This window comes from Alosa pseudoharengus, unplaced genomic scaffold (genome assembly GCF_046254945.1).
Source record: "Alosa pseudoharengus isolate Yale_2024_CS ecotype anadromous, Long Island Sound unplaced genomic scaffold, YU_APseudo_1.1 YU_APseudo_1.1_scf_1, whole genome shotgun sequence".
Classification (NCBI taxonomy): Eukaryota; Metazoa; Chordata; class Actinopteri; order Clupeiformes; family Clupeidae; genus Alosa; species Alosa pseudoharengus.
Genome location: NW_027468564.1, coordinates 24,957,938 through 24,971,897, shown reverse-complemented (window position 1 = coordinate 24,971,897; position 13,960 = coordinate 24,957,938). Strand labels below are relative to the sequence as shown.

Genomic DNA, 13,960 nt, shown 5'->3' with positions numbered 1-13,960 from the left:
CCATGACAGCTTTAGGTTTTGTACAACATGACTGTATAGTTACCCTGAACACTCATTAAACATTAATGCAGCATGCAATGCATAATGCAATTTAGATCTCTCTCTCTCATTCTCTCTCTCTCTCTCTCTCTCTCTCTCTCTCTCTCTTTCACACACACACACACACACACACACTCACACTCACACTCACACACACACACACACACACTATCCACTCAGCAGTGTTTCCGTCAGAGATGTTTTTTCACCTTTTCTTTTTAAATTGAAGTGGTCAGTTCTAAAACTAAACACGCTGCATTAAGTTTATTTTTTGCTTTCTAAAACACCTGTCTGCATAAATGAAAAAGAGTACAATGTCATTACTGTGCAAGACAATGCAAACCAAGCCATTTGCTGTTTAATGTTACAGTACTAACTGAGAGCTCTGTTTTATGAAGTTACGCAATACTTTGTGTGTAATACAAATGGACACATCATTAAAAATACATGGTGACACAATACTAACTGCATGCATTCATTTATCAACACATTTAAACACATAGACGCTGCATGACCTAATGCCTGGTTTGGTGTAATTTGTTTTTTGCACATTTTGGGCGCAGGGATTGTCCATGCTGTGGCGAGTGAGACAAGGAACTCATGTGCTGCGCGTTATCGCTGCACGCAAGTAAGTAAGTATATATAAGTATATATACTCTTTTGATCCCGTGAGGGAAATTTGGTCTCTGCATTATCCAAATCCGTGACTTAGTGAAACCCACTCAGCACACAGTGAGGTGAAGCACAGACTAATCCCAGCGCAGTGAGCTGCCTGCAACAACCGCAGCGCTCGGGGAGCAGCAAGGGATTAGGTGCCTTGCTCAAAGGCACTTCAGCCATGCCTACTGGTCAGGGTTCGAACCAGCAACCCTCCGGTAACAAGTCCGCAGCGCTAATCAGTAGGCCTCGGCTGCCCCAGTAGCAGTGCTTTACCCCAATACAGTCCCAAGTCAATACCTGCCTAAAATTGCCTCATCTTAATCTGCATTTCACATCAGAGACTAAATGAAATATCATCAGTGTTTTTAAATTGTGTTTGTTGTGTCTTATTTCCACATGGGGCTGAGTAGGCAGCACAACCATCATAGCCAGAGTCTCCTATTTTTGCCCAATTCTGCTGTATTCAGAAGAGGATGTGGTGAAGAGGGAGCATGATTGTCTCCATAGCCACATTCATGCACATGCTTTTATTTGACCCCCTGACGTAGCATAATATCCTGTGCTATGTGTTACACATGCAAATGTCCCCTGCAGAGGAGAGGTTTGAGGTTGTGGTCAACAGAGGAACAAGGAGGAGCTGCTGACGTCACTATGGCAACAGTCAACTTCTCTCCAGGTCGCCGTATCAAAGGCTATCCACTACTCTGTGAGTGAGTGCACTCCTAGTGAGGGTGTACTCAATGATGGAAAAACTGTATCTAACTGTATCTCACCACCACTAATAAAATGTGATACAGTAATACTACAGTGCATGACATTGAGTGTCTCTTCAGCAATTCAGTGCCACTGCTTAACCAGTAGATGGAGCCATTTGCTGTTGCTGCCTCCTGGTGGCTTTGAAGGAAGCATCATGCAGTAGCACTTCATGTCCTTTAGATGTCTCTTTTACACACACACACACAGAAAGACGCACACACACACACACACACACACACACACACACACTTTGAAGGAAGCACAGAGAGCTCGGTTTTATGAAAATGCTATAAGTTAAATGGATTTACTTATTGAAATGGCCACCATGCATTGCTGTTATGACGGAATACTGACACACAGTCGTGGCTGGAAAGCCGTTCGAGAAACAACTGTGACATTTGTGAGTCTGCATCTGACCATAAAACTAAATCTGAATAAAATGCTGCAATCCAATAGCCTGGTAAACCAGACCCTGGAATCTTTCAGATTAAGGGTCTGGCCACGAGTAATGAAAATGGCCCAATTCGAGGGGTGGCACCAAGCATGCATTTGAAACTCTCACTGCACGCAGTTGGATAACGCTACGACCAATCACAACAATTCACGGTGTGACGTATCCAGTTCTTGCAAAGGAACGATTTGAGGGTGATTTTCTGCTCCTCTTTTAGTTGAAAAGCCAAATCTAAATCCTTTATTGTAGCGGCCAAAGCCGTTTCAAACAACTGGTGTTCATTGGTAGCTATCTTGCAATGTTTTCTAGATGATTCCTGACGTCGCAACACCGTCGTCATCAGTGCAGCTCGCCTTTGTCCCGCCTACACCAATTTGATTGGTCCCTCTCGCTCGAGAGGTAGAAGAAATTTGGATCATTGCTCGTGGCCAGAGTATCTTGCGGGCACAATTTAAATTGTGCTCTCGCGAGAACTCTGGATTTCCAGGGTAGCAATCCAAAGTATTACCATATACAACATTAAACATATTATATAAATGTATACATGTATATTATAAGTCACATAGATTATACATTCATTCATAAAGCTTATCTAAAGTCACTGTTACTTAAGAAACAACTGTGAGATTTGTGAGTCTGCATCTGATATGACCAATACAATCTGATTTCATTACTGCAATACTTTAACAAAATGCAAAATAGAAAATATCAAAGTCCCACTATTATAACTATCAGTGACTGCAGTGATGTGGAACATGACAGAAATGAGAAATGAGGAAGACAGGAAACTAGCGTGACATCATGCAGTCTGACGCTTGCAGCTCCAGTATATTTAACTGTCTTAAAACCACATGCGCTGCTAACTGTGGGGTAGGAGCTCAGTGCTGGTTTAGAGTTCTACTTTTCCTAACAAGACAGGACGCCATTCAACACCAGCTAGACACGGTAACTAGACTGGCAATTATTAGTGATTTTCTATTGATCTAAAATCCATACATATTGACATGACTTTTCTTTTATGGATGAACTTAACTGTGTAATAACATGTTTGCATTTCACAACTAACTGGCCCGAAGATGACACAAACGTCACATTGTCTCTCCCTGCTCCTGTTGATCATGATTCCTGGTAAGTAGCAACTTACTTTCAAAACTGAATGTCTGACATTAAACAGACATTTATTATCAAAACATCTCAGCATTGTCCATTTTATAGTTTTGGGTTTTGAGGCTTGGTGTAAACGACGTAGAGAGAGACTTCCCCTTTTTTATTTATTTATTTATTTATTTTACCAGTGTAGACCAATGCTCATCTTACGTGGCGGAGAGAAAGAAAGATGTCATGTTTGAGTGCATGTACATGTACATACAGTTCTTTGTGTGATTAAAGCATCTCAGCAATTTCATGGTTTTAACACTTGTTATAAATGATGTAGATAAAGACATATTTCCCCTGTTTATTTTTTTTTATAAAATCAATCCTATTCTGTGTGTGTGCGTGTGTGTGTGTGTGTGTGTGTGTGTGTGTGTGGGTGTGGTTATCTTTACTATCAATTTGTATTATCAGTCAGAAAGGGTCAGAGGAAGAATCATGCTGTAGTGATGATGTGATGATGAAGTCTGAATACATCTAACATGCATTTGCATGTGCATTTGCTGATGTGGGCCTTTGTCTCTATGCTTGCTGATGCCCTGATTTAAATTGGATCTGATATCCTGAAAATGTTCTTTTGTCATCTGCCTTAGTTCTACATATCTGGTTCAATTGCTGAAAGCCGGGAATTGAACCCACAACTTGTTTGAGTATTTTTCAGGGCGCCACAAATATGTCAATGTATGGGAAACATTGATCTATCCATCCTAATGCACGTCCTATGTCTTATGCCATTTCCATGTTTAACACTTCCTGTGTCTGGTTTGTGTAGCAGGATGTTTGGGTGCAGAGTGGGGAGTCACCTACAGCTCTACACACATCTGTGCTCCGGAGGGATCATCAGTCAACATGTCCTGCTCTTACACCTACCCCAGTGGTCTTACAGTTAAAGAAGTGTTCTGGATAAACCAAGACTCTCATCATCCTGTTGATTTGACAAAGACAAAGGGCTATAAAAACAGGGTCAGGGTGGACTGTGGAGATAAGAAAAGCAGGTGTTCTTTGTCCATAACTAAACTAACCAAAGCAGATACACAGCATCAGTACTACTGTAGGATTACTACCACCAACAACAACAACCAGAAATGGATAGGCAAACCTGGAGTTGTGGTAAATGTCACAGGTATCAATGACTGTTTTCTCCTCTAAATTGCAAATTAGCAGAGACAAGGTAATATTTTTTTTTTTTAATGTTAAGTGACTTCGATATCCATACTCCTAGATCTGCACATTGTTTCATCTGGAAAAGGAGCAGAAGTGAAGGTGGGAGATCACGTCACTCTCACCTGCATCAACACCTGTCCTCCGAACAGCAACGCTTCATTCATCTGGAGTAAAGATGGACGTCCTGTAGAGAAGAAGCAGATCATCAACAACAGGCTGCAGCTCCACCCAGTCAGTTATGAAGATGAGGGCAACTACACCTGTGCTGTTAGAGGACATGAGGGTCTCCCATCTCCACCTTACAGACTCCACATCATGTGTAAGTATAACTATTGAGCACCTATTATTACACAGTCTGTGATCAGAAATCATTTTAGCCATATACAGTACAATGAAGTACAACAGCAGCAAAATTGGTGTTCAAATGTTGTATTTTGTACATGCATAACAACATCATCAGCTGGTTGTTGGTGGCTAATATGGAATGAAATCTGTTCTTCTATTTAAAGCAGGGGTGTCAAACTCAAATTCACAGGGGGCCAAAATTAAGAACTGGGAGTATGTCGCGGGCCAAGCTCAACATTTATTGAATAACCAATGTTTTTATTGAATTAAAACTGTATACACACACAAGAAAAAATAGAATGCAGGCATTTCTGAATATAGCCTAATAGAAAAAATATATTGAATATCTGAATAGAAAAAATATATTGGCCTATTTTTGCAGGTGAACTATAAAAATTGTAAATAACATTTAACAACTATCAAAATTGTAATTGTAACTATTAACAGTTCATGACAGTTCACGTCATGAACTCATGACAGTTCACGTTCACGTCATGACAGTTCACGTTCAACGTAGTGCCGTTTTATGTTGTACTCTTTAGTGACAGCTACGGTGAATCCACATACCAAGTAAACGGGTTTGTCCTTGAATAATATGAACATATAATCGTTTTCCCACCTATCTTGAAAGCTCCGATTATCAATCTTTCGCTTCGCCATTTTTTCGTTGGTAGTTTGTCTGGTTGCATGGATACATGTTTTGTTTATAAACAGAAAAGGCGGCATTAACGATGCAACGCATTTTGGGATTTGAAGTGTTATCGGCATAGATATAGAACTATATATACAGTCTATGGTTATCGGTGTATGATACACTGTACAGTATGTAGCAACTTGATGGGCTGCGTTGATCTGGGCTGCGCTCATGCGCTGAATAGAATAGCGTGCTGGGCCATGCAGCTCTAACGCGGATGCGCTGAAGAGAATACTGTCGGGCCAGCTCAGATATGGATGCGCTGTATAAACGACCACTTCTAATACAGATTGAGTAATGACCTCGCGGGCCACAAATAAGCAGCCCGCGGGCCATGGCCTGAGTTTGACATCCCTGATTTAAAGCATACTGGGTCCATGTGATCAGAAATCATTTTAGCCATTTATGTGACCTCTGATCACAGTCAGGACTCTCAGTTCTGAGGAAAGTGGAGAGTATCTCTGCCGGCAGCCAATAAGATTGGTCATCAGGACTCTCCTGCTGTGCCTGTCCATGTCATGACTAAGCTACACACTCTGTTCTTCTATTTAAAGCATGCTAGGTCCAAAGTTAGTGCTGAGGGGGTACCTAATATACTTTGTCTAAAAGAGTCATGCTGCTACCCACAACAAGACCATTGTATAGTGAAGGCGACATCACTTCCCGGAGCTCTGTGGTGCAATACCGGGTGTTTCATCGACATTACCACATACTGTAACAAATCCAAAAGTGTGGCTTATTGGCACTGAGGTGGCATCATGTTGATAGCTGTTGTATATTCACCACATGCATTTCTGTCTCTCATCTCCAGTGCAGACAAACCAGCAACTAATCTAAAGTCAAGTCAGTCAGTTTGCCATTTAATGTCATATTAATTGTATCTTGTCCCAATCTAAGCTGTGGGCCAGAGTCCTGTGACACCAGCTCTTGTTGGAGTGGCAGTCTGTGGAGTTGTGGGTCTCCTGTGTGTCCTCTACTGGCTGAGGTGAGGAGATCACATGAGGGAGGATGTGATGGGAGAACAGCACTTCAACAGCTTACTGCCGTACAGTGACTTTTGTTGAAGGTTTTGACTTGTGTTTTTGTTTGCATTGCAGATCATGTAAGCGGAACACTAGAAGGACACTGGAAATAGACACAGTGGTGAGATGTATCTTCCTGCCATGCTCACTTTATCTAATATAACTATCTGACCCATACGTTTCTGTCCAGCATTTTTAGTTTAAAACACACACCTCTCATGACTTTGTGAACACTAAAGTTTTCAGTTTAAAACACACACCTCTCATGACTTTGTTAACACTAAAGTTTTTTTTCGCTCTGCCAGGACCAGGATGATGGTCAGCACTCCAGCATTAATGTCCCGAGGTCCGGTGGTCGGAGCAGAGCTGCTGGTCCCCCTAGTGCTGAGTCTGTGGAAGGAGCAGAGGATGATGGTCACAACTCCACCATCCAGCCCCACAGCTCCAGACAGACTGCAGGAGGAGCAGAGGATGATGTCCAGTACTCCACCATCTGGCACCACGGCTCCACACAGACTGCAGGAGGAGCAGAGGATGATGTCCAGTACTCCACTGTCCAGCCTCAAGGATCCGGACAGACTGTAAGAGGAGCAGATGATGATGGTCACTACTCCACCATCTGGCCCCACGGCCCCAGTGGCAAAAATGTATGTATCATACATCACCATTGAATAATAACTGCAGAGGATAATAGCATGTCAAGGGGATGTTATTCAATGTTAGTCACAGACCCTAAATTGTAGTCATTTTGTTCTTTTAATTACAAGATATGATAATTGTTGTGATCTTTGCATTCGTCAGTAATGGGGAGAGAGGGCGTTAACAATATGGTATGTAGGGCCTACTTAATCCGATATAATAGAAATAGAAGGAAAATGCATGGAGGATGAATAAGATTCTTACAGCCGGGCTGCGTCTTACTTTACGCTTCCTTCCTTCCCAACAAACACCTTAACCGAAGCAGGTGACGTGATAGACGAGGCACTGTTGCTCATCTGTCAATCATCATACAAAGCTCGCCCAGACAATTTGATTGGTTCAAACTGCCCTGCTTCAGGCATAGTTGCTTCTCAGTGGAACAAGTCCAGACCGAATTTCTCAACTTTTGTGGGTGGGGTTAAATTCATAAAATGTTATACCGTACCAATTTATCCTTGACATACAGACAACACATTGAATCTCTTTTCAAAAAAGTAATAGTTATAATGCTATGAATGTTTCAGAGACCAACATATTCATAAAGTAGAGATTTTGTTAATGTTTTGTTTACTATTTAATGGCTTGGACCCCAATATGCTGTGAGACACAAATGTATTTTGGAAGTTAACTACTGTTCTTATGTCTGTCTTCCCTCCTGCAGTTCCCTTGAAGAACCAGAGGGGGAGCCTTCTGTGATCTACAGCAGTATTCAAATGGGGGTGTGAAGAAAGCAATGCAAAGTCAGTCATGTTTAAACACATTGAAAGAGAATGCCGCTTTATGCAGTGCTGAATCTGCATTTCTAAAGATTAAAGGTGCATTCAGTGATCATAAACAATTTCAAGCCCATAACATTTTTATGTCACATTCAGTCTCAGCTCCTTGCAGTCCACTAGCTAACCATTCTGTGCTCTGTAAAAAAATATCTCTAGGCAGCCCAGACTGTTGTGCCCTTCATTGTGCGAGTTATACCACGGTCTTGGAGGGGGGCAAAGTTTAAATGCTGATCCTGTCATTAATAGCAACAGCATAGACCATACATGGGCAACATACGGCCCGCGGGCCACATCCGGCCCGTGGGCTTTCCCTGACCGGCCCGCGCAAGGTCCGTGAAAGAACAATAGCCAAGAGCCTAGCATAGAGATAATGCACGCAAATATCGTTGCTTTTATTATTATCACAATATCGTTGCTATTTGTACGCCCATACATTTGTGCGTGGATGCATACGATGTAAACACCCTCACTGATGTGCTGGTGAATAGAATTTATGCTTCTGCATCGACACAATGCAGTTGCCTTTAAGTCGGCGTAAACCTTTCAAAGTTTTGTGTCTCTTATGTCTGCGTCGCTCACCACCGCAAAGGTTGTCAGAACGAACTCCTGCTGTTTGTTGGCGATACGAAGTGTTAATTTCAAAACGTTACTGGCAGATAACCCCGTCAAAATATGTCTGAGTTTATTTGCAAAGCTTATGTTAGAGAACTAGTAGCCTATGATGCTACTACCCACAGGTTGCTTGAAGCAGCCGGCTCAACACAGGGCGAGTTGACCAATCACAGTTTTGTGCATAAAGTTAAAGCAAAAACATAGCCTACATTTTTAAAATAGTTTTCTTTGTGCATGTTGATTAACTAATGACAGCCTACTATTGTCTGCTCCACATTTTCATTCTGCATAATTGTTTAATTAACTGAGTTAATTTAATGAGTAATGATTTAATGATGAAATGGTGGCACGGGCCTATGGTTGTACTGACTCCTTCACATTTTCATGGCCTAGCCTAATTATGACCGCCGCGCAGCGAAGCGGCGGTCATATAGGTTTAGTCAGATTTTTTTTTTTTTTTTTTCTTTTTCGCATGCCCAAATTTCTGTCAATGATTCCCGGGACACTGAAAGACCGGGGTAGACGAAACTTGGTGGGCATGTAACGCCACATGGATAGCATGGAACCATCGTTTATCGTTTTGATCTGTAGCCCCCCCGCTGGACTGGACCTCCCGAAAGGAGGGTAGGGCAGACACAGTTTTCTGTGAATATCTCGAAAACCGTAGGGTTTAGGAGGACCATTTTTTTTTTTGTATGTTGATCTCAAGGGACCATGTCAACCCATTCCATAACCACTCATTTCATGTATAGCGCCACCTAGTTAAACACAAAAAAGTAAAAATGAGGTGTTGTAATTGAAGGTATCTGTGACCTAACAAAGGCAAAACTGTACAAAATTGGAAGTGTAGGATCGATCATTATGACACCCTCTGTATGCACGCCAAGTTTCGTGGAATTCCGTTCATGGGGGGCCACACAATAAATTAATTTATGTTACTATACACCAACTGGCCTGTAGGTGGCCGGAGACAGTTTTCTGTGAATATCTCGATAACCGTAGGGCCTAGGAGGTCCACCTTTTTTATGTATGTTGGTCTTAAGGGGGCATGTCAACCCATCCCATTACCACTTATTTTATGTATAGCGCCACCTAGTTAAAAATGAAAAAGCAAAAAATTAGGTGTTTTCATCACAATATCTCTGTGACAAGGTCAAAACTGCACGAAATTAAAAGTGTAGGATCATTATGACACCCTCCGAATGCATGCCAAGTTTTGTGTACTTTCGTTCATGGGGGGCCTTACAATAAAATAATTTATGTGTACATTTAGTGACGTACACCAACAAGGATTCCCGGGACACTGAAAGACCGGGGTACACAAAACTTGGTGGGCATGTACCCCCACATGGATAGCATGGAACCGTAATTTTTCGTTTTGATCTGTAGCCCCCCCGCTGGACTGGACCCCCTGAAAGAAGGGTAGGGCAGACACAGTTCTCTGTGAATATCTTGAGAACTGTCGGGCCTAGGATGACCATTTTTTTTCCGTATGTTTGCCTCCAGGGGTCATGTTAACCCATTTCATGTGCACACATGTGCACAAACAGATACACACACACACACACACACACATACATTCACAGTAATCATACGTATGACACATACTCACACAGTAGACATATGTACGCTTGCATGCACAGGCACATACGCAGGCACAAACACAAGCACGCACACACACACACACACACACACACACACACGCATAACATAAACATGTACATGCACACAATTCAAGAATTTCTCAGAATTATGAACAGGCAAGATGGAGGTGGGGTTGTATAAAATTTATTTTACATGTGAAATCTATGAACTAATCATGTTTTGGTACTTGTTGTCTAGCAGATATCAGTGAGAATTGAGTGTGGATAATGCAATTTAGTGAGACAGTTAGAATCATATAGGCCTTTCAGCGTGATTTATTTTTGTGGAAAAAATGTGCTGGACTGGGCGGCGGTCATATTTTGTACCGCTCTGCGGTACATCTAGTTATATAGATATTGTATTACTGTTTTATATCAGTCTTTGAAAACTGAAAAAAAAATGTCAATGTCAAAAAATAATTTTCGAGAATGAGGACATAGATTAAATAGCCTATTGCTGTTTTTCCTTTGTCTCCCTCACATTTTCATCTGTTCTTACGAGTAGTAAACAAAACCATATGATTTACTTAATGTTATACAAGAACAGAATAGAATTGGACAGAATTAAGTTCAGACTTGAGTTCGGTATTTTGGGTCCGGCCCTCCTCAACAGTCCCAGTTTGTCATGTGGCCCCTTGGGGAAATTAGTTGCCCACCCCTGGCATAGACATATGCCTATTATAAAGAGAAAATCCGTTGCACACGGGTGGTGCCATAGGTCTATGCTTGCTTACATGAAACATATTACATAATATGTTTACAATATTTACATGAAACACCCCGATGGATCATCAATGGGCTACGCAAACTTCAGTGAACTTGATAGTAAATAATCCACGGACCCCGACCACCAATGATGTGTCTTTTGACTGTTTAATTGAATCAACTTCACAATCACATGGGCTATAGCCTATAAGGCTGTACACAGAGCCAAACACACGCGATAAGAGCAGCCAGCGGCACCAACCATAAACAATAAACAATAACATTATGGCATAAGATAACATATTATGACAATAGCCTATTATTTACAATATGCTACAGCTAGGACTATAGCACAGCACAACCCTCTCACTGCCTGGAGAGACGCAACGGCACATACTGTACACAACACAATGATGCACATAGCCCTTCTCATAAGTAGGCGGCCTATCACATAACGACAGTGCTGCTAACTGAACGAGCTTGTGCGAGTGGTTAGTGGGTGGAGCTGCAGGCAGCGCTTCCACGTTTCGCGCCTCTAACGTGCAAGCAGGCACTTTTTTTATGAATCATGAACTCAAAATACAATTTTATTTCTCTTCTTTTACACATTTTAGGGAAAACCATGGCCAAAATATAATTTATTTGGCAATCATATCAATATTTTAGAGCTCCCCCACAATTTCACATACCATGTTTCCAGGGGAGCTCAGGTGGCCACTAGGGGAGCCATGGCTCCCCCTGCTCCCCCCTAACTCGCACCCTGGTGCCCTTGAGAAAGGCACTTATATGTTGTTTTGGACAAAAGTGTCTGCTAATGACTTTAAATAAACATAAACAAAAACAAACGTGACTTCCTGTGCCATCGCTGACTGCGCCTCTAAAGATGATCCCTCTCTGCAGTGGCGGTCCTACCTTTTCTGACACCCTGGACGACCACCCCCCTAAACCCCCCACCCCCCAATATGCCTTATCTGCATTATTATTTTGCTCTTTTACCTACCTGATGGCTTGACCCTTTATTATTTAGTATTTAGTATATTTAGTTTGCAGATTATCATTTTTTAAAACTATTTCACTATTAAGAAAAATGAAATATAGCCCTGTAAATTTTATGAATGAAATGTGCTGTTGTTGGAGGCAATTTGTAGTATGACTGACTTAAGCCTACTACTTGCACTAGTTGTTGTCTATTCCCCGCTCCCCCACTCTAGTAGGGAGACGTGCTCCAGCACTGCATCCCCCAACTACCCCTCCTCCTTTCCCTCCTCAACTTTTGTGTGTGAAACCTTCTCAGCAGCAAGCGTGGAGTACAAAGTAGCCTATATAGGGCACCCTCTCCCTACACGGTGACTTATGATTGACGTGCAAATGAGCGATAGAAAACTGATTAGCGCAAATGGAAGCTAAAAAACACTCATATTTGCGAGCGCTCGTGCTGCCCACGGCAACATGCCGGTCCGGGCTGCTGCCCATATGAGAACCCCCCCCCCTCCCCCGACTCTATGTACCTGTTTTTAACATTTTTAATTTTCAATACTGTTTGTATGCAATTTATTTTCATTAGGTTGAAGTGCATACATCACTGAATGTGAATAGAAAAGTGTTATTTTCTTTTAGTTTTATTTAGTTTAGTTATTTAGTTTTTCTTGTTTTATGTGCAAATGGGGCTGAGTAGACAGTGCAGTCAGTATTAAGCTGCATTATGTAGTCGTATCATTGTTTTAGGGATGCCTTTCCATAGTGTGGACACTGCTGCTGTCTCATGCAAGTTAGCTGCTGTGCTCAAGTCACTGTGTTCCTGTAGTTGCCCTGACCAACCAGAGGGGGAGCTGTCTGTGATATACACAGTGATCAGAAGAGAGTATAAAAATGTGTGAAATTAGACATGAGTTGTGGAGATTCCAGCGCTGCATCTATATTCATATAGTTAAAAGAATATTAAGTTCCATGTCTCTTAGCTTAACATTTTCCATATGCAACATGCTGTTGTTTTTCATCAACTTGTTATGCACATGACTGAATATCAAAAACCTGTGCTCTTCCTTTTCTAAGAAATTTAATTCAATAAATATGTGATTCAACAAAACCAAGTATTCGTCGTGATTTATGTTGCATGGACAGTAGCCATACTGCTTTAGGATTTGTAGAGTATGACGTTTATAGTTCTGCATGTTTATATAAATAAACTCTAATACAGTAGCACTTCATGTCAGGGCCGTAGTCACCATAAACATTGAGGGGGACGTCCCCCCCCCCCCCAATATTCAAATATGACCAAAATGCCCCCCCCCCCCCCCCCCCAATATACAGACATAGAAAAATAAATAAAGAAAAAAACACTACAGGAAACCAACAAGCACCACCATTTGAAATGTAATCAAACATAAATAACGCACAAATTAGTGACCTAGTGATGGTTCCAGAGTAGCCTACACCCGAGTGGTTTGACCTGGTGGTTTTCCGTTTTTCTAGGGTGACCTGATTGTGTCCTCTTTTTAGTTTGTGAAAAAGAGGACATAAGAGAAAACACTGCCTCAAAAGGCTATTTTGAACTTATTTGTGAACGACAGAGAGAAACGCAATGCAATTTCGCTGTAAACACGTTTGAGGCTAGCCTGGAAAATAGATAAATAGATAGATAGAGAGATACTTTATTGATCCACAAGGGGAAATTCAAGATCCTGATAATCTAGATAATCTAGATAGATAATCTAAAAAGATTAAGGGTTTGGCAAAGAACAATGTAACTCGAGGGGCGGCAACAAGCATGCATTTAAAAATCTCACTGCACGCAATTGGATAACACTAGACCATGTTTACTCTGAATGATTTCGGACTTTGACGCAATCGGATAACACTATGTGTACTAGTGTCCTCCAACATTGCAGCGCTGTCTTCATCAGTTTAGCTGGTTTCCCGGAATCTTGGGGTAAAACTAATGTGTCGTGCGTGCATCATTGCTCTTTGTCAGAGTGTCTCGCAGAGACAATTCCATTGTGCTCTCGCGAGAACTCTGGATTTCCAGGGTAGTTTGAGGCTCTAGAATAACAAAATTCTGGATGATTTTTAAGGTCTCAAAGAGGACATGTCCTGGAAAAAGAACACATCTGGTCACCCTAGTTTTTTGTTAGTGGCGTGCGTTATCAAAAGCTTCCATTTACTGCACACTACCAAAGATCCTTGATTACTGTACTAGCTCCGCTTTAACCCTCCTACTGCGGTGAGGTAGGGCTGGCAACAAT

At 41.7% G+C, this 13,960-nt stretch overlaps 1 protein-coding gene and 1 pseudogene across 1 annotated transcript; one reads left to right on the top strand and one right to left on the bottom strand.

The window, feature by feature from the left end:
- LOC143123348 (uncharacterized) overlaps window positions 1-13,960 on the bottom strand; it is a 685,973-nt pseudogene that overhangs the window by 53,632 nt on the left and 618,381 nt on the right.
- LOC143116782 (CXADR-like membrane protein) lies at window positions 2,771-6,250 on the top strand. Its single transcript, XM_076278127.1, has 4 exons — window positions 2,771-3,034; window positions 3,834-4,181; window positions 4,281-4,541; window positions 6,159-6,250. The coding sequence occupies exons 1-4, from the start codon at window positions 2,983-2,985 to the stop codon at window positions 6,248-6,250; spliced, it is 753 nt and encodes a 250-aa protein (XP_076134242.1). The 5' UTR covers window positions 2,771-2,982.